Source organism: Choloepus didactylus, chromosome 18 (genome assembly GCF_015220235.1).
Source record: "Choloepus didactylus isolate mChoDid1 chromosome 18, mChoDid1.pri, whole genome shotgun sequence".
Lineage (NCBI taxonomy): Eukaryota > Metazoa > Chordata > Mammalia > Pilosa > Megalonychidae > Choloepus > Choloepus didactylus.
In genome coordinates this window covers 70,647,451-70,667,352 of record NC_051324.1, presented here as the reverse complement: position 1 = coordinate 70,667,352, position 19,902 = coordinate 70,647,451, and the positions used below count along the sequence as shown (strand labels likewise).

The 19,902-nt window shown below is 47.7% G+C and overlaps 2 protein-coding genes across 7 annotated transcripts in view; both read left to right on the top strand.

The window, feature by feature from the left end:
- The window catches only part of PRPSAP1 (phosphoribosyl pyrophosphate synthetase associated protein 1), a 30,257-nt gene extending 20,615 nt beyond the window's left edge, over positions 1-9,642 (top strand). Inside the window, exons 7-11 of one of the 2 annotated variants that reach the window (XM_037809056.1) lie at positions 731-876; positions 7,405-7,475; positions 8,279-8,425; positions 8,903-9,102; positions 9,505-9,642. In XM_037809056.1, the coding sequence (XP_037664984.1) occupies positions 731-876; positions 7,405-7,475; positions 8,279-8,425; positions 8,903-9,061 (523 nt within the window). In that variant the 3' untranslated portion in view covers positions 9,062-9,102; positions 9,505-9,642. Of the gene's footprint in view, positions 1-730; positions 877-7,404; positions 7,476-8,278; positions 8,426-8,902 lie in introns of both variants that reach the window. The other variant, XM_037809055.1, reaches the window with a different exon arrangement.
- Positions 9,643-11,774: 2,132 nt separating this feature from the next.
- LOC119513659 lies at positions 11,775-17,429 on the top strand. Of its 5 annotated transcripts, none has more exons than XM_037809054.1 (5): positions 11,776-12,529; positions 12,708-12,800; positions 14,788-14,847; positions 15,247-15,357; positions 16,367-17,429. In XM_037809054.1, the coding sequence occupies exons 1-5, from the start codon at positions 12,008-12,010 to the stop codon at positions 16,367-16,369; spliced, it is 789 nt and encodes a 262-aa protein (XP_037664982.1). In that variant the 5' UTR covers positions 11,776-12,007; the 3' UTR covers positions 16,370-17,429. The 5 variants fall into 5 exon arrangements, 4 of the variants coding, with proteins under 4 accessions (XP_037664981.1, XP_037664982.1, XP_037664980.1 ...); XM_037809052.1 differs by having other exon boundaries at positions 11,826-12,529; positions 16,326-17,429; XR_005212680.1 differs by having other exon boundaries at positions 11,827-12,529; positions 12,708-12,770; positions 15,247-16,560; positions 16,667-17,429.
- The last annotated feature ends 2,473 nt before the right edge of the window (positions 17,430-19,902 follow it).

The following is a 19,902-nucleotide window of genomic DNA, read 5'->3' as shown; positions in this document are numbered from 1 at the left end:
TTGTCTGTTTGTTTCCTTCCCCTATTTTTCTACTCATCCATCCATAAACTAGACAAAGTGGAGTGTGGTCCTTATGGCTTTCCCAATCCCATTGTCACCCCTCATAAGCTACATTTTTATACAGCTGTCTTCGAGATTCATGGGTTCTGGGTTGTAGTTTGATAGTTTCAGGTATCCACCACCAGCTACCCCAATTCTTTAGAACCTAAAAAGCGTTGTCTAAAATGTGCGTAAGAGTGCCCACCAGAGTGACCTCTCGGCTCCTTTTGGATTCTCTCTGCCACTGAAGCTTATTTCATTTCCTTTCACATCCCCCTTTTGGTCAAGAAGATATTCTCCGTCCCACGATGCCAGGTCTACGTTCCTCCCCGGGAGTCATATTCCACGTTGCCAGGGAGATTCACTCCCCTGGGTGTCTGATCCCACGTAGGGGGGAGGTCAGACAATGGTTTTTAAGGTGCCGTTTTGAACAAAGTTCTTTTTTCTGAAGATTACTCAGAATATTGGAGAAAGGCTAGAATCCAGACCGTCTGAAATCAGATTCTAGCTGAGACCTCCACTCGCGTGCCTCTCGAGGGCTTTACATTCTGGCCTCGAATGTAAAAAACTCCTTTGCTGTGCTCCCAAGAGCTTGAATGGTGTTTTCAGTTTATGATTACTAAAGTGATGGGAGCGCGGTATTTGGGATTTTCCTCCACACGTCTCACTGTTCCCTCCGCCTTCCGCTTAGGGCCCAGTCCTACGCGGAGAGGCTGCGCCTGGGCCTGGCTGTGATCCACGGGGAAGCTCAGTGCACAGAGCTGGACATGGACGATGGCCGCCACTCCCCTCCGATGGTCAAGAACGCAACCGTGCATCCAGGCCTGGAGCTGCCCCGTAAGATGAGCTCTCTGTCTTCCGCTGATCTGTAGATAGAAGTTCTGAATGGCGTTACGCATGTGGATGTTTGCTTTCTTGCTGCTTTTGAGCAATTGGATGTTACTGCATTGATTTCCCCTTTTGTAAAAGGAAGAGACTATGTGTAAGGACAGCCGAGTAGCTCTCAGCATGCAGAAAGTGTTAATAATTTGAGCTTTAGGAAAAAAGTTGTTTGTGTGATGTGAAATCTGTCACTTTTATACTTTGGTAAGATGGGTGATAGCACTCGTCGATTTGGTGACCAGGTGACTTAGCACTTGTTTTAGTAGCACAGCCCTTTATCTGGTACCCAACGAACTTGTTATTAATCCTGCAGTGGGGAAGCTGTTTACTTCCATGAACATGGAGTGGCAATTAGTAGCACTCTTTACTGGAAGATATAAATGTTATGCTTTTTAGAGGAAGGTGGTTATTTGTAAATCTGTTTTTGAAATTTGCCATGCCTCAAATTTATAGAGATTAGTAGGAGGAATAAAATATCTGAACGATTGCATTTCAGACAGCTTATTCCAGAATGGTTCCTGTTATCTTTTTCACCCTATAAATTTCTGACTGCTTTGTTTTTGACTCAGGGAAATTTTTATATAAGAAAAACAAGTTATATACCCATTTTTTTTTTTCATTAAAATTTTTGGTATCACAGCAGTTTTTTTTTTTTTATTGAGAATTGTATAATTAAAGTTTCTGGATCGCTAATACATCCACATATTTCAAAATTCCCAAAGTTTGAAACTGTTTACGTGGGCACTGTCCTCTCCTACTCTCCTCTCCCCGTCACTCACATCTCCAAGGCGATTCATCTCCAGGGTAGCCTTGCAGAGCCTTTGTATAGAAGATCAAATATGTGTTTCTTTTTCTCTCATTTGCCCATAAACAGTAGCTTATTTACATATTGCCCTATCCCTTGTGGAACTCATTTCCTGGTGGTGAACAGGTAGATTTTTTTCAGTCTTCAGTTATGAAAAACAAACTCCAGTAACAAATCTCTCTTGAGCCCTTATTCTGTGCCAGGAACTGTTCTGAGTGCTCAGCGTAGGTCTCTGCGTTTCATCCTTCCCACAGCCGTGTGTGCAGAGACTTTTCTGGTCCCTTGTTCTGCAGACAGCCAAGAGCTACTGCACCAGGGTTTGGAAGGAGGAGCGGGGCTCCAGAGTCCACACTACTTTGTTTTTTTAGCTTCTTATTTTGAAATAATTTCAGACTCAGAGACAAGTTGAAAGAATAATACCAGTGCCTTCACTCAGCATCCCCAAATTTAATATTTTCCCGCATGTATCTATACATGTATTTTTTTCCTGAACCGTTTGAGAGTAAAATGCAAACATTTATTTCTAAATAATTGAGTGTGTGTTTCCTAAAAACAAAGACACACTGCTACATAATCATAGTACAATGATCAGCCTCAGGAAGTTAACATTGTTATTATCTGATCTGCAGACTTTATTCGGATTTCATCAGTTGTCCCACTGATGTCTTTTATAAACAGGAAAAAAATTTTTTTCTGGTCCAGGATCCAGTCCAGGATTACGCGTTGCATTTAGCTGTCATTTCACTTTAGTCTCATTTGATCTGGAATGTTTCCTCCTCTTTGTCTCTTGTGACCTTGATACTTTGAGGAGGACAAGCCGGTTATCTTGTAGAACACCCCTTAATCGGGGTTTGTTGCCTCCTGCCTGGATTCTGGCTGTGCACTCTTGCCGGACGTCACAGGAGGCGCATGACGTGTCCCGCTGCTGGTGGTACTGGTTTTGTTTACTTGGCTCAGGGGGTGCCTGGCAGGGCTCCCCACTGTAAAGTGGCTCTTTTTTTGCGCTTTGTAATTAATAGAATTTCATGGGGGGAAATGTTGATATGGTGTCACTGTCCTGTTTCTCATTCGACTTAGCAGCTATTGTTGATACTTGCCTGAATCAGTTATTACTGTGACTGTTGTCAGATGGTGGCTTGTCTCATTCCATCCTTCCTTCTACATTTCTTGATTGATATTGTAGTGTAAGAAAGAGCCTCCACTAGTCTTTCATTCATTCATTCCAGTATGGATTCAGAGAATCTTATTTTATTCAGTGGGTTATAACCCATTACTATTATTATTTATTCTGATGCTTAGATTGTCAGATTTGGCCAAAGAAAACCCCTTCAAGCTGCCCCCCTGTACCCTGTTAGCTTGCTGCCATCATTTTTTAAATATTTTCTTTCTTTCAGGACAATTAGGTGTTCCATGTCTGTGTTGTACTTTCTCAGCTCTGCAAGCTGCCATTTCTCCTAGGAGCCCACCTGGGGGACGTTTGGCAATGTCTAGGCATCTTGGGTTGTCACAACCAAGGGGAGATGGGACGCTGCTCTCTGGCCAAGGGAAGAGGCCAGCCATGCTGCTCGACATGCTGCGGTGCAGCAGTCACCCAGGCTGAAATGGCATTAGTGCTGAGGTTGAGAAACGCCGTTGAGTGCGAGTGAAGGTGCGTGGATGATGGCCTGGAAGGATGCGGGTTCCTTCTCAGCACCGTGGGCTTATACCGCCTCGGGAGGGCGGGCCCCCCAGGAGCCTGGAAGGACAAGGACGTGCAGGTGGTTCAGCTAGAGACCGCTTCCCACTTGCCACGGTGCTAAAAATTTGGCTTGCAAAAATGAGAGGAAGTCACCTTTTCTGGTTTGATTTTCCTGGCTTGTTAGTTTTACAAATGAAGATGTGTTTTTCCCCACTAAAGTGAAAACAGACAGTAGTCCCCTGGAGCATCTCTTAAATGTTAATTTTGCCTCGTTTGCATGTAAATGGGATTATGAGCTTGGAAGCAGCTTCAGCTCTACCCCTCCTGGAAACCTTATTTTATTCCCTTTATCCTTTTTTAACATCAGTCTGTTGATAGCGTTTGACATTCCGTTGAGCTAGAAATAGTCTAGGATAAAAATGAGCCAGGAATAACTAAGCCCCTTGGTCCTTTTTTGCTCTTTATTTTAGCAGAGGAAGGTCTGGTTGTTGGATTCCAGGGAAAGCGTAAAAACTGTGTGTTTGATCCTTTTGTAATCTAAGGATATGGTTGTAAATGCAGCATTATTTTACTTGGAAAATGTGAATTCTGAAAGTAAAGGAACATTGGAAATCTCATTTCATGAATTGAAGATATTTTTACTGCAGTAAGTTGATTTAGTCTTAACACTGATTTTTGGCCATAAATAATGTTGTACAATTCATTTTATTTTTACATTGGGTTTGTTTGATGACATGGAGAAAGAGAGCAGACTCTTAAACCCATTGTCCTTGACTTTTTTTTTTTTTAATGCCGTTTTACTGAGATGTATTCACACATCATACAAACCATCCGAAGTATACAATCACTGGCTCACAGTGTCATCACATAATTGTATATACACAACCCCATTATCAATTTTAGAACATTATCATTACTCCAGGAAAGAAACAAAAAGAAAAAAGAAAAACCAAATCCTCCCATACCCCTTTTCACCCCCTATTATTGACGCATAGTATTAGTATAATACATTTGTTTATATCCTTGACTTTTAGTACATATATTGCTTTTACTATAAAATTGGGATTTTTAGTGTTTTATTTTCTGGATCAGCTATTAGAAAATCATTGGCATTTTTTAAAGCTGTGAGGTTTTATTTGTTTCCCTCTCCCCTGTATTAAAGTCTGTTTTTTACTAGCCACTAAATTACATGTTCAGTCCGTTCCAGATCCTAAACCTAGCTGTGGGCAGGGAAGGAGCCTGCTGGGGAGATGGGCTTTCTCAGGACCGGTTTGGCCTTGACCCGAGCCACACCTACATGTTTTATTGCAAACAACAAAAGATGTTTTGAGAGATGGGGTTGTAGAAAAGTAAACACGGATGCTGTGACACATTTCCTGCATCAAAGTAGAGCTGAATTTCTGTTACGTGTTGATAAGGGATATTGGCTTGCAATCTTTTTCTTTTCTTCCAGAGAAAAATAGTCAAGAAAAGGGACCACCTCTTTTTAAGAAGCGGTAGGTCGACACCACCACCTGCACACAGGTTTAATTTAAAAACAGAATCCAAGGAAAGGGCTCCTCACGTTGGTAGCTGATGTTTCTGCATTTTTAGGTGATATTTATATGCAGGGCCTTCTTGACTGCCCAAATTCAAGAGAGCGCCATGGCTTCTGGAACGAGAAATCAGGGAATGAATGCGAGTTGACATGCCTGAAAAATGGTGCTGAATTTCACTCCCCTAACTTGCTAGTGTACAGAAAGGAACTCCCGTTTTCTGAGGTTTACTATGCCAGTAGATAGGAATCAGCTAAAACTGATTGTCCGCTGACATTCACTAAACTATTTCAGTTACTCTGAATGTTATTCTCCTTTCCCCTGCCCGTCTACTAGTTATAATAAATATTTTTGAATAATAATAATGTTTCAGGAAAAGAATACTTAGCCTTTTCTTCCAAAAAATTCTTTTTTCCTCAATTTACTAACCCTCTTGTGAGAGCGACTTCTTGTTTCCTTTCTCTGTACTGTAGTTTGGTGTACACACTGATGGGCCTTTTCTAGGTACAAATTTTAAAATGAGAAAAGACACTTCTTTAAAACTAATTAAATCAGGAGAAAAGATGGTTGACTTTAGATACTGTCTCCAGGTTCCTGCTTTTCAGGAAACCCTATGTTAGTGGGGCAAATATCTGATAATAAGGGTACATTGTCAAGATAGGCCTACACTGCAGGAAAGTGAAGTCAAACTTTCTCTTCATCTGGCGGCCTTGACCTGTTGGACTTTCTTCAGAGCGGCATTTACTCATTTCTTTATTCATCTTAGCAAGAGCCAGGCTTCTCTTTCAAGTGTCCTTGCAGAACAGCTTCTCCGGGTGGGCAGGGACTTCCCAGCCCCAGCTCGGTCTGTGCACACAAGTCGCTGCTCCTCGTATGTGACTGTCGAGCTCTTGAACTGTGACTAGTCTGAACTGAGATCTGCCGTTTGGGTAAATGCACTGCAAATTTCAGAGACTTAGTAAGGAAAAAAATACATATATATATATATCTCCTTAATAAAGCTTTATATCGGTTACGTGTTGACATAATATTTTGAATATATTGGGTAAAATCAAACATCTGAATTAATTTCACCCATTTGGTTTTACTTTTTAACATGGCTACCGGAACATTTAAAATCCTCTTGATGGCTCGCCTTCTGTTTCTGTTGGACGGCATTGCTCTAGTGTCATGGGTTCATCTTTTTACACCTCAAACCTGTGATCTCCACTAGAAAAGGCCTGAGCCTAATCAGGTTGTGATTCAGTTGGTTTGGACTTCATTCAAACAACCTCCCACTCAAATAAGAGTATAGGGACAGACAGTAGTTTAAAGAGCACTCAAGACAGGAATTCACCCTTAACACATTTTTACTAAAGGAGCACGTCCGGTAAAAGGAACAGGTGTGCAGTGTAAAAATTGATTGATACATTAGCAAGCCTGGGCGCCCCCATTCCTCCAGACACAGCTGGACATGAGATCAGAGAGCTCCCCCTTGTCTCAGTTACAGAGAATTTATAGCACTTTTGGTTTACATTCAATCAAATCATATACTATTTTTACATTAAATGATGTTTCATGAACATGAATGTTTTACAAAGTGAAGCATCTCGAGTCATGAGTGGTTCAGGATCAAAGGAAGGTATCCATGTTATCAGACTTAGCCTTGAATACCTGTAAAACTCTACTGATAATATTTTTACTAATTAAGTTACGATTTCTATAAGAGCAATATAACATACTTTTACTTCTGTAAAGACTAAAAATTAGAAAAGAGATTACTATGACTTGTCTCCAACTTGTTAATATAGTTTTTTTATTCGATTCTACTGATTAGTTTAGCCATTAAATCATATTGATGAACATACATTTGATTTGGACTGTATTCACCTTTGCTACATTATTTACGACTTCTCTATGATCAAAGTAACAGCTGCAGCCCATCCTGTTTTCACAGAGGACTAGGTGATTACATATGATCTATCTCTAAGAAGGTTGAGAGGGCCTTTCTGCTTTCTTAAAAATTCACAGTTCTTTTAACTGTTTAGCTTCTCCTTCAGTATAATTTTCTAGTACGGGACTTGAAGGGTATGAAACACCTGTCCCAGTTATTACAGTAAGGCCTTTCCACTTTCTCTCATTTGGAAATTGTCCTTGAGTGTTTTTAGGTAAAAGTTCTGTTAAATTGCTTCTATATCAGAAGGAATAACTGGCTCTTCACTATCAGACAGAAAACATCAGGTGGTATGTGAGAGCAGCATGGAGAGAAGGAATCAGCATTCTCATTATCAGATTCCTCAGCAGAGATATTATCCTGTGACACTAGACACTTCTGTTTCTCAGCCTCCCCAGGCCATGGAGGAGGAATCTGCTTTATTTTGCCTGTGAAATGGCTTTGCTGCCACTTCACGGGGGGTGAGGTTGTGGTGACAGTATCCAGTGGTCCGTGACTGTAACTGGAGCCTGTGATTTGCTTTGTTTGTCAGCGATGATGGCCAAAGAGAAGCCACCGATAACTGTGGTCGGAGACGTTGGAGGACGCATCGCGATCATAGTGGTATGACGCAGCTCCCAGGCGGTGGGCCGGCGTCTTTGGGTTGCGTTTCCCTTAATGACGGGAGATTTAAATGGGTCTCTATCCTTTCTCACCCACACTCCCTTAGGACAAGTAGCAGGAAGTTTTATATTGATAAACGGGTTAAAGTGTAACCGGCGTGTAAAAAGAGTTCAGTAACTCCCCCCACCCCCCTCAAAAAAAAATTCAACCCCATGACCTCTGTCTGTTGGGTTCTGGGTTCCATCAAAGCGGCCGACTTAATCCAACTTGAGCTCTCGGGCGTGAGGGGAAGTCACGTGAGCTCATGGCCCGAGAGCTGTTTTGTTTTTGCTAATGAGCATGTACATCCCAGTGCAGACTTGTTTAGTATTTTCACATGGGACATTTGCTCCCAGCTCTAAATGTCGTTGCTGGGCCACAGGGTCAGTCCTTTATTGTGGCTCACTTTATTTCCATTTTCCTCATTTAACTGCCTTTTGGGAAAAAAAGAAATGGGACACTGGCCATGTAGGGGTTGATCAGAAACTTGAAATGAGTCTTGGCAACCCTAAACCCAGCCATAAACATCACCCACCCTTGACTTGTGAGGCTGGGCTGTGCTCTGCTCCGACAGCCGCCGCCCAGGGTACCGTCCGTGCCTTTTGGCTGCTGTGTCCGGATGTCCAGGCAGGTGACCCTGAGTGTTGATGGGACACCCCTGCCCGTGAACTCAGAAACACATTACAGAGAAGGGCGGGGTGGGTGGGTCTCGTGCAGCCAGAGCTCCATGGCGGGGCCTCACGCTAACTCTGCTCCCCTCTCAGGACGACATTATTGATGACGTGGAAAGTTTTGTCGCTGCCGCAGAGATCCTGAAAGAGAGAGGTGCCTACAAGATCTACGTCATGGCCACTCATGGCATCCTGTCAGCGGATGCCCCCCGCCTCATCGAGGAGTCCTCTGTCGACGAGGTCTGTCTGCCTTGAGAAGGGTCGGGACGCTTAGCTGCTCTGTTTTCTGTGTTAATAAAATGACTAGTGAATGTAAAATTGTCTCATCTTCCTCGCTCGGGTGCTAGGAAGTGGTGCTTTCGCTGGTTGGATATGGCTGTTTAGGAATATGTGTCTGCTTTATAGAGACTTGCCTCCACACGACCCACGACCATAGTCTTTCTCTTTAGACTTGAGTGCCCCTAGTGGCCTGACAGTTGGCCTGGCCCTGGGGCTCCCCTGCCTTTCTGAATCTAGGCCGTAGCTCACAGGGCTCTGAGATTTCTGTCATTGTCCCCTTGGGTAAGGTTGGGGCAGTTCAGTTGCGAAAACTGTGCTGTGTGGACTGAGGTTTTGTGGTGCGGCATCTGGGCCGTGGGTACCAAACGCAAGGTCAGCTGGTGTGCGAAGGAGGGTGCGCATCGCTGACCGTGTCCGTCTCCTTTGCTCCCTGTCCAGGTGGTGGTGACCAATACTGTCCCTCACGAGGTGCAGAAGCTGCAGTGTCCCAAGATAAAGACCGTGGATATCAGTTTGATTCTTTCTGAAGCAATTCGGAGAATCCACAATGGAGAGTCCATGGCTTACCTTTTCCGGAACATCACAGTGGACGACTAGCTTTCGTGGTTGCCTTGACCCTGGAAATCCAAGAAAACCATGTAAAAAGCAGTGCCATCGTTACCTACACAGTGTTTCCCCTCCAGGGAGGACCGGCAAGTCTGCCGCTGGATGGCGCCTCTCGCCAAGTTTGGTAGGAGGTCTTAAGATAGTCAAGAGGAAGCCAGAGCTGATGGATAAGGAACTGGGCCTTAAGCACCTGCCATCAGCAGTCCCATTCTAACCACAAGTTATGTGCTCTTCCCTGAAAATCTTGCCGAAAGGGAGTTAAAGGCAGAGAAAGTCTCCACTCTGTAGTGCGTTCGTTGCCTCACCTTCGGGGAGACGCAGGGTTGGCGGTGAGCCTGGCCCGGGACGCCGGTGCCCGGCAGTGTCTGCTCGGCTGTCCTCTCCCCACTCAGCTTCACCTGAGTCTTTTATAGAGTCCTGTATTTTTCTTTCAGAAACTGCTGTGCCTAGAGCCGTGGAACAAGGAAGCAGTTGTAACTGCTGGCAAGGATGTCAGATTGGAGAATGACGTCTCATCTCAGCATATCTGCATTGCTCTTAAATTGCAAATAAAAGCATTCGTTGTCTTGCCAGTCTTTTGGCTGCGTCACAGAGCCGCCTGCTCCCCTGCCATGGTGGGGACTGACTCGGGTCTGGATTGTGCGGAGCAGTGGCCGGGAGACAAAGGGTGTCAAGCCGCAGCTGGGTTGGCCCTCGGCACCGGGCTCCCCCGGCTGGTGCCACCCCTTCCCTCAGCCCTGACATTGACGCCTTGTGGAACAGTATGTTTAAAACCTGAATTCTCCCGCATGTCTACTGCACTACTTAGCACTGCACTTGGCCTTTTGACCCAGCATTTTATGTTACAGCATCTTGTAACACCTTTGTCAGGTTAGGCCTTGCTGCAGGTATAGGCCCTCCTTAGAGCCGGAGTCACGACAAACAAGTAACTGCGAGGATGACTTCTGCCAGGAAATGCACTGGGATTGCTTATTGGCTCTGGCAGTTCCTGAGAGGCACTAAGAATAATTCGATACAATTGTGTTTCCCTGCAGGAAAGTTTACTAGACATTTTTACCCCTTTTGTAAATGGCAAAAAAAAAGTTCCCAACCCACAAGCAAGACTTTCTAGCACATTAGCTTTTTCAGGCACACAAATAAGTTCCTTCTGTTAATGCTTCAAGTAGGAAAATGTTGAGCCAAGAACGTAATCAGAAAGTAACGAGCGTGGTGGTAGAGGGAATGCTGGCTCTTGTCCGGTGACAGCAGGTGGCTGCTCCTTTCTGGACCTCTGCCCTCAGTTGTAGAAAGGGGGATTTAGAATTGGAAACCAAGGGGCTTTCAACCCTAAGGTAACATTTATGTCTCCAGTTAGTGTTTTCTTCCCCACATCTCTAAGAGTGGAAATCTGAACGTGTATTTAGCAAAAGTGTTTAGCAAAATACACACTTTCCCTAGGCTGGAAGCAGTTAACTCTCCCACTGGCCGTTAGTGAGCCCGAGTGTGTGCTGCAGGGTGTAAAGGTGACAGTGCAAGGAGCTGAGCCTGCTCAGAGCTTGGGTAGTGAGCATGGCTGCTGGCGTTCTGGAAGGCACTGACCGTGGACCTGGGGGAGGCTGTCCACTCACCCAGCCCACCCAGTCACCTCCAGGACAGCCGACACTTAAATCTGAGCATTTGATGTGATCCTGGCCAACAGTGCCCAGAAAACTACAAAGAACCTGTTCTGGTGTTAGAACCATTTGGGGCCCTCCTAGGTGCTAGGTGCTGGGGACATAGTAATGCACAAAAAAACCTTGGGCACTGCCCTCAGGGAGGTTATGGACCAGTGTTCAACTCTATTTCCCCAAAACAGACCCCTCAGCTTGGTTCTGTCTAAAGAACTCGCACTGTTGCTTTTGGCGGGGGTGGGGGATGGGGGGTTTCAGTTAGATAGTACCAACTCTGACCAGACAAACCCTGAATTTGAAAAGCAGTTAAAATAGAGGAGTATGTGGTACAGAGACATTCATAGGTTTTAAGTAGCTTCAATTCATTTAAACTGAAATTTTACTTCCGTGTTTTCTGGAAGATCCTGTGGTGGGTGAGTTATGCTCTAATTGCTGAGGGTACCAGATTCCTCTGGTTCTGTCTAGTTCTGTTTGACTATGGGTGTCTGTTTTGAGATAAATGGGGTCAGTGCAGCCCAGAAAACGCCTGTCATCTGGGGGCTAATTGGAGCCCCTGGGTGGTGAGTGGTCTGTTCCAAGTTGCCCTCCCTTTTGACTGGATGACATGACGGGACTCGTCCCCGATGGCCAAGATCCCCAGGACTGCCGTTTACGTGTGTGTCGCTCCTGCAGAGTGGAGAGCATCTTACACTGACAAAAACAGCACGGTTACCTTCATCCTCAAGTCCTCCCGTTCTTGGTGCCCCCGCGGCGGAGGGGGTCTGGTTACAACCCCGGGAGGCCTCTCGCCCAAGGCGCAGCCCGTCCCGTGGCGCCTTTCTTTGGGAGCAGTTACTGAAAAGAAGTGGCGCCGTGGGGTATGGACAAGGCTTCCCCCGCCCCGTCACCACAGGCTCCTCTTTTGGATTTGGGGTGGCCTCGAATACGGGCTGGGCCCAGCAAGTGGCGGCTTCGCTCGCGGGCAGGCGCCGGCCCCTGGGCGCGCGCGGCCACCCCGGGGGCGAACGGAGCCGCCGCTCTCCAAACGTCCGCCGGTCGCCGCCGGCGCGAGGAGACGAGCCCAGGGCGCGCGGCCTGGAGACGGGGCTGGACGGCGGCGCCCCCGGGAGCGGAGAGGCGACCGTCCCCGGACCCGCCGGGCGGCGAGCGGCGGAAACCGTCGGCGGCCCGCGCTTCCTCTCCGCCTTCCCGGGCCGAGCTCCGGCCGGGACCGGTACCCGGCGCGGCTGGGCCCAGGGCCAGGGCCCCCCGCAAGCCCCAGAGGTGCGGCGAGTGAGGGGGGCGCACGATGCCGCCCGCGTCGCCGGTGGCCGCTATCTCCCTCCGGGAGCTGGCGGACCTCGCCATCGGCACCCCGGAGGTGGGCGCCGTCAACTTCACCGCCCTGCACACGCTCATCGTGGCCATACTTAAGAACCTCCACCTCCAGGAGACCCTCATCGACTTCCAGCCCCCGGCCCCCGACCTGCCACCCCGCGCCCCGGCCTCCGCCCAGGCCTCCATCAGCGTCCCCCAACTGCCCGGGGCCAAAGAGAGGAGCCTGAGCAAGGCGGCCGCCCCCCAGGGGCTGGAGAGCCAGGTGAGGGACCTGGGCGGCCAGGTGCAGGACCTCAACCGGCAGCTCAAGAACATCGGGAGCCAGGTGCACGGCATCGTGGCCCACGTGCAGCACCTGACCCAGGCCGGCGGGCTGGACGTGGACGCCCGCGAGTGGCTGGAGAACCGGGACCTGGCCTCACTAATGCTGGATAGCCCGTACAGGGGGTCACTGAAAGTCTTGAAAGACTCCTCCGAGACCAGTGTCTCCAAGGTGAGCCAGTGGGGGCACGAAGGTGCAGGATGGCTGCCTCCTCCAGGCGTCTCTCCGGCTGGGGCTGGGGCTTAGCCTCCTTGGCCTCCAGGAGCACCGCGGGGCCAGTGCGGAGGGGCGAGGGGCTGGGGCTGCCTCCGGGTGGCCTGGTCCCACAAGGCCCTGCTCTACCTTGCAGACCAAGGAGTTGCTCCAGGACGTCATGGAAGATGTGAAAACGCTAAAGGAAGCCCACTTAAAGGTGCAGGAGTTTTCTGAAATGATGCCCCAGGTGAGGGGCCTGGAGAGGACACCTAGGGGAGACAAGTCCCACAGGCCCCCTTCCTCGCCACTGTTTACATGGAAAATGGGGGGGAGGGACTCACCCACCACTTATCCAAAGATCTCCAACTGACCCAGGGGAAGCTGACAACCTCTCAGACTATTCTTACAGCTAATTCCCTAATTTAAAAAAAGAATAAAGAAATAAGGTGGCGAGTGTGGAAAGATATAGTTTGTCCGGGATGGAGAATTCCACGCCAGCTCCCGGTGGCCCTGTCTGTGAGCAGATGGACAGCAGTTTCCCTTGCATGTTTGTTTCCTTGGAGAGGGAGGCACAGGATCAGCGCTTTCCAACTGGAAGCAGGAACACAAAGCCTGTCAGTCAATATGAGGGGATAATGAAAGATGCCCATATTTCAGCCTTGGTAGGTGGGGATTAGGTGCAAGAAGAGGAAGGAGGAATTAGGAGGAAAGCACAGGAGAGGCTGAGGATAGAGGACCTGTGGAAAGAGAAAGGAGCGCAGGAGGCAGGAGAGTTGGAGCCCCTCCCAGGGCTCTGTGTGGTTGTGACACCCACTCTGCCCGTGTGTCCCCAGCTGTTCCAGTTTGCTAATGCTGCCAGAATGCAAAACACCAGAGATGGATTGGCTTTTATAAAAGAGGGTTTATTTGGTTACACAGTTACAGTCTTAAGGCCATAAAGTGTCCAAGGTAACACATCAGCAATCGGGTACCTTCACTGGAGGATGGCCAATGGTGTCCGGAAAACCTCTGTTAGCTGGGAAGGCACGTGGCTGGCATCTGCTCCAAAGTTCTGGTTTCAAAATGGCTTTCTCCCAGGACCTTCCTCTCTAGGCTGCAGTTCCTCAAAAATGTCACTCTCAGTTGCACTTGGGGTAGTTGTCCTCTCTTAGCTTCTCTGGAGCAAGAGTCTGCTTTCAATGACTGTCTTCAAACTGTCTCTCATCTGCATCTCCTGTGCTTTCTTCAAAATGTCCCTCACAGCTGCACCGAGTTCCTTCTGTTTGTCAGCTCATTTATATGGCTCCACTGATCAAGGCCCACCCTGAATGGGCGGGGCCACACCTCCATGGGAATTATCTCATCAGAGTTATCACCTACGGTTGGGTGGGGCGCATTTCCATGCAAACAACCTAATCCAAACTTTCCAACTTAATCCCCACTAATATGTCTGCCCCACAAGATTGCATCAAAGAATATGGCTTTTTCTGGGGGGACATAATACATTCAAACTGGCACATCAGCCTTGAGACCCCAGCGGGACTCAGGTTGGCTCTGGAGATCCCATCTGCTTTTCTTTGCAAACTTTAAAATGTAACTTTTTTTTTTTTTTCAACTAAAGGCTTTAGATTTTGCAGGTTGGCAGAAATTGTAAGGAACAATTTAAGTTGTAATAGTTTGATTTGGTTCTTTTGAGGTGCTTTTCTCTTTAAGCAGCACCAACTTGCAGATGCAGTTGAAGTGCCTGATATGTTTGTTCCCCAAGAGGCGAGGTCTGCCTCACTTCACCGTGCCGGAATGTCTCCGTGGTGGGCAGCAGGAAGTGAATCCGGCACCAGAGGTTCCCGTGCCTGCACCAGCCTTGACCTGGCACACTGCCCCGGTCCGTGCCCACCCCCCGGTCCCTGTCCTGTGTGGGCTGCGAAGGGACAAACAGGAGCCTGGCTTCGTCAGCCTTTCCACCCTCTGCTCCCCCATGAGCCACGTACCCCCATCCTCTTCTCTCCTGCCCTGAGCCAGCGTGTGTGTACGTGTGTACATGTGCTATGTGTTTGCATGGGTGTGTTGTGTGTGCATGTATGTATATTTGTGTGTGCACGTTTATATGTGTATGTGTGTGTTTGTATAGGCAAGCGAGCACATGTATTTGTGCGTGTGTACTTGTATGTGCATGTGTGTGTGTGTGTGTGTGTGTGCATGTGTAGGGGCCACAGGAGGGGCTGCTGTGACCCTCTGCTTCTGAACTCTTCTTCCAGAAAGTCATGGAGCGGATTGAAACACTAGAGAAGTTCATCAAAGACCGGGACTTATTTCTGGTAAAATCCTCCAGTTCTGTGGACAAGGGCCCTCCCGGGGCTGAGGGGAGGTGGGTGGCCACAGTCAGGCCCTCTCCCAGGGGCCCTTCATGCGTCCCCCCGCTGTGGAGGTGTGCTCTCTCCAAGGTGGGTTGGTGTGTGTGCTCGGCCTCTTGGGGTGCTGCGCCTGCATTGAGGGGAGATCTTTTCCACACCTGCCCAGCGTTCCATTGGGGCCCATGCGGGACAGAGAATCAGCTCCCCAAGTCTCCCTGGGCACTCAAAGGACCACGGCTTCTCCCTGGGGCAAGGGCTGAGGCAGAAGCCCCTGATTCTGACATCCTGAATCTGTTCCCAAAGCTTTCCGGGACTAAACCTGGGGGTGTGTTTGACTGTTGGGCTTGTGTCTGTTATTGTCAGGAACAAGTAGGCCGGAAGCTGAGTTTGATTCCCGGTGGAGAAGAAGCCACCATGGTCACTTGGGAAGAGCTGGAGCAGGCGATCACGGACGGCTGGAAGTCCTCGCAGGCGGTGCGCAAACTGGGGGGGCTGGGCAGGGTTCTGGCGGGGCTCCCCAGAACTTCCTTCCTTTTCACAACCACACAGTATTCCATTTTACAGTTGTTTATAATTTATTCCATAAGTTCACCAGGCCCCTGTTATGGATATTCCAAGTATTTTCCAATATCGTAACAAACAGTGCTACAGCATGACATTCACATGTGAACATACCTGTAGAATAAATTCCTAGAAATGGTAGGTACATGTGTGATCCTGCTAGCTCCTGCCAAACTGCCTTCCATGGATGTTGTTTCAACTTAGATTCCCACCAGCAATGTAGGAGAGAATTTATTGCTTGATATTCCCATCGGCACTGTATGTTGTAGCCAATTTTTTGAGCTTTGCCACTCTGCTGGGTGGGAAAATGGTACCTGAGTGCAACTTTAAGCCGCTCTTGGCACTTTTCAAGCCTCTCTTACAGTCTATCCTACACAGCACGAGTCCCTTCACTCTTGGTGGACAAAGGTGCCCAAGACAACAAGTGAAGGCTCTTTGCTGATCAAGGTGATGTTTGCACATGGACCCGGGTCTGTATTCCTGAGACAGTGCACAGGGTGACCAAATCATATCCAAATCCTCCTTCATCTGAATAAAACCAACCCGAGAATTTTCAAATGGCCCTCAAGGAGGGGATGAGCTGCCTTTTGGTCTTGACACTGCCCTCCCCCTGGCTTTGTGCCACTGGGTTACTCCAACAAATCACACAAGCTGCGGCCGAGGGAGTAAGCCTTTTGGCGTCACCCAGTGGCCACCTGGGGAGCGACAAGTATTATCTGAGTGCAAGACACCCCTGTAGTCTCCCAAGGCTGTTTTCTGAGTTGGGGGTGCATCTTGGGGGTAAGCAGCCTCAGAAAGAGCTGCAAGTAGAGCCTGGAAATAAAAGGAATGGAATGGGAGAAGGTGGCCTCTACTTTCACTGCTTTTTGTTTTGTTTTTAGCCAAAGCTGTTTTGCACATACCGTTATCATACTGTTTTTAGTGAGCAGCGTATTTTCTTGGGGCGGGAGCCCAGGACACCTGCAAGACCTATAAATAAGCATCCACAGGAGCCCCTTTAGACATTTTTACTTCTCCAGAGGCCCGAAGTCATCCACCTGTTGACAGTCGCTCCTAATCATGAACAACTCCAAAAGCAAGGAGAGTACATAGAAATATGAGTTTCACCACCTTGAGGTGAGAACATTCAGCACACCCGAGGCCAATTTTTCTTGAATGAATCATTGGCAGGACCCCTTAAGGTAAATACTAAATAAAGATTTTAAAACTGGACGTTTTTAAGGACGGATGTTGGCAGAATTTCACATAGAGTGAGCTCATGTGGCGTGTTCCGTGTTTGGTGAACCAGACGCCAGGAAGGAGTTCGCGTTTTGATCTGGAGGATGAAGGCTGCAACTGCACGCGAGACGGCCGTGGCGAGGGGCGTTTGGTCTTAATGCAGAGACTGCTGGTTCCGCCCTGGAATGTGGGAATGGACAGACCAGCTGTTAGCAAGCAACTGGATGGTCCTTCCCAACTGGGTGCAGCCAAAGATATTTCTTCTTCTTCTCCTTTTTTTTTTTTTTTAAAGCAAAAAAAGGATTAAAAGGCATACTGTCACCAGGAAGACCCCACGCTGATGCTGTAGCCAAAACTTCTTCAGTTTCCTATGACCATTCTGGATGGAGCTCGATCCATTGCAACAATAGAAACATCTTCCAGGACCATTTTACCTGGTCCAGGTATTTTGAGATTGGTGTTCTCCTGCAGAAGTAGCATGCCCAAGGAAACAATGTTTTCTCTTTGAAGTTGTTTTGCCTGACAGGTTAAAGTAGCAAGCAAAACTGAAAACTCTTATTTGCCAATCTCAGTTGAAGGAAAGGCAGCAAGAGGTCATTAACGTATTGGATGAGTTTAAAATGGCCAGGATACAATTTTGCCTTGTATTGTATCCCAGGAATCCTCGTCCAAATGTCCTGGGGACCTTGAAGGTAAATAAAAATTCTCCCTGTGGTATTAGAAGTCACCAGGGACTAGAAAGAAGGGGAAGTACATGTTTGGTGGATATGGAGTGTTTATAAATAAAATTAATTTAAAAAAAATCTACCCGTGGAAACACTTTGCTGTTAGTGGAATACTTGATGGGAAAGTCCCCAGATTAGGAGTTATTGGGTAGTAAGGTGATATTCCTCTTTTACCTGAGCCCAAATCTTGAACAACACTATATGATATTTATTGTGGGAACATTAGGGAAATTGGGGTCTTACAAGCAGCTCTGGCTGGAATTGTGATTCCCTGTGGCAGGGATAAGGTTTTTACCAGTTGGGTATCTTCTGCTTCAGGACCCAAAGGATAGTGGGCAATTTAAGAAGGGACTAAACAAGATTTAACCTGACTTTAAGTAACTGGGCAAAATCAATTGGTCTGACTTCATGGCACATCCCGGGGAAACAGAAATAAGAATTTCATCTTGTACTGAGGTCTTTGGAAGAGCAGGTTCTGGGACAGGGATTTTGGTTAAGGCAGTAAGGACAGAAAGTCCCAGTCCAAGAGGGACCGTTAGATGGATCCAGTCTAGAGGGCAGATACGGTACATCCTAATTGTTAAGGAGCTCACAGCCTAACAGGTTAACAGGAAAGGAGAGACTTGCAGAACTGCACCTTGACTCGAAATATCTTATTCAATGCATGTGGATTTGTTTTGTTTTGTTTTCACATTTTAACATCTCTGACGTACAGATGTGTCTTAGAGTTAATGGTGTTTTATATTAATTGGCAGTGTTTTCCCTTCCTCTTGGTACATAAAATCATGCTGCATCTTAAAATGATACCATCTTAGATTTCCTGAAATATAGAAAGAGATAGCACAGGGCACACTTTGATTAGAAAGTCCATGATATTGATCATCCCAGAAGGTGTGGGGGGTTGAGAAGCTGTCTGACCTTGGGGGGTGCAAGATATAGAGGTCCAAGCCAGAGAGGGACATGTCTGGTTTCTGGGGTTTCCTAACACTAAGGTAGTGGTTTAGATGTTAGACAATGAGTCTAAACTATGGTTTTTGTTAGAAGGGCCACATGGGCATTCATTATTTTCATTTCCTAAAATCCTCAGAAATGACAGAGGCCTCATCCAACACCACTAAACGCCACTGACTTTCCTAGGAGCCCTTGTCCCCTGCTCCCCCCCGCCCCGTAGCTGTTATGTCTGTTTGTCTGCGACTTCCAAAGTGTTCTGTAAAACCACGGGTTTGGTTTTAGTCACTGTGGTCAGCTGAATAATGTCGTGTTCCCCACCTCTCCAAAATTATCCAGGCCCTAATCCTTGGAATCAGGATTAATTCCATGTTAGACAGCACAAGGGGCAGCGCAGATGGGATTCAGTTAAAGGTTTTGAGATGGGAGCTATCCTGGATTATCTGGATGGGCCCAGTGTCATCACGAGGGTCCTACAAGACGGAGACTGAGGGAGATGCTGGCACAGAAGAAGAGAAGGCAGTGTGGCCACAGGAGCAAGCCCGGAAGGAGGTGGCCCGGAGCCCAGCAACCACTAGACGCTGAAAAGGGAGAGGAAACAGACTCTCCCCTGGAGCCTCCAGGAGGGACCGGCCCTGCCCACACCTTGACTTGAGCCCAGCAAAGCTGATTTGGGACTTGTGGCCTCCAGAGCTGTAAGAGAACATATTTTGTTGTTTTGACCCAGTAACTTTGTGGTAATTTGTTATAACAGCAGCAGGAAACCCGTACAGTCACCTTTCCCCTCTCCAGGCAGTCCATGAATAATTTGGCTTGGTCTTGTAAGTTTAACTGAAATTTTTCCGGCCATTTTCTGATACTTTGGTATCAGCAACTGCTTCAGGGGTGGCTTTCTGACATTGGCGATGTTTTGAGTGTCTTTTCAAGACTTGCGGTCAGTCTTTGTTTTGTTTGTGGTGGCGGATTTTAAGTCCAGGAGGCCTCTCTAGGGCACAGGTAGTAGTTAGAGATTCCTGCCCCGCAGCGTTCTCGCACTGGGTCACCCCTCCCCTTGGGTAGGAGCTGAGCCTGTGAATCTGATGGAATATCGCTGCCACGATTGGGTTACTGATCAGTTGACTTTGGGTTCATCAAAACTGAAATTCTGCTGGATGAGTCTGAACTGACCAGGTGAGCCCTTTAGAAGGAGGTGAAGCATCAGCGAGATGCCCTCCTGGGGGGCCTGGGGAGGGGGCTGTGTGGCTGGATTCTGAGGGTGGCCTCCGGGAGCTGAGAGTGACCCTCGGGCCTGTAACTATGAGGAACTGAATTCCACTGTCAGCCCAAATGAGTTTGAAAGAGGACCCAAGCTCCAGGTGAGGCCACCGCTCCCGCTGACCCCTGGACTGCAGGCTGGCCAGACCCTGAGCAGAGAACCTGACTAACCTGGGCCTGGACTCGTAACCCCCAGGAACTGTGAGGTAATACTCTCGGGTTGTTTTAGGCTGCCATGTTTGAGGTAATTTGTGATAAAACAACAGAAAACAAACATAGGACACTTTAATATTGTTCTCGTTAAGTGGTTTTA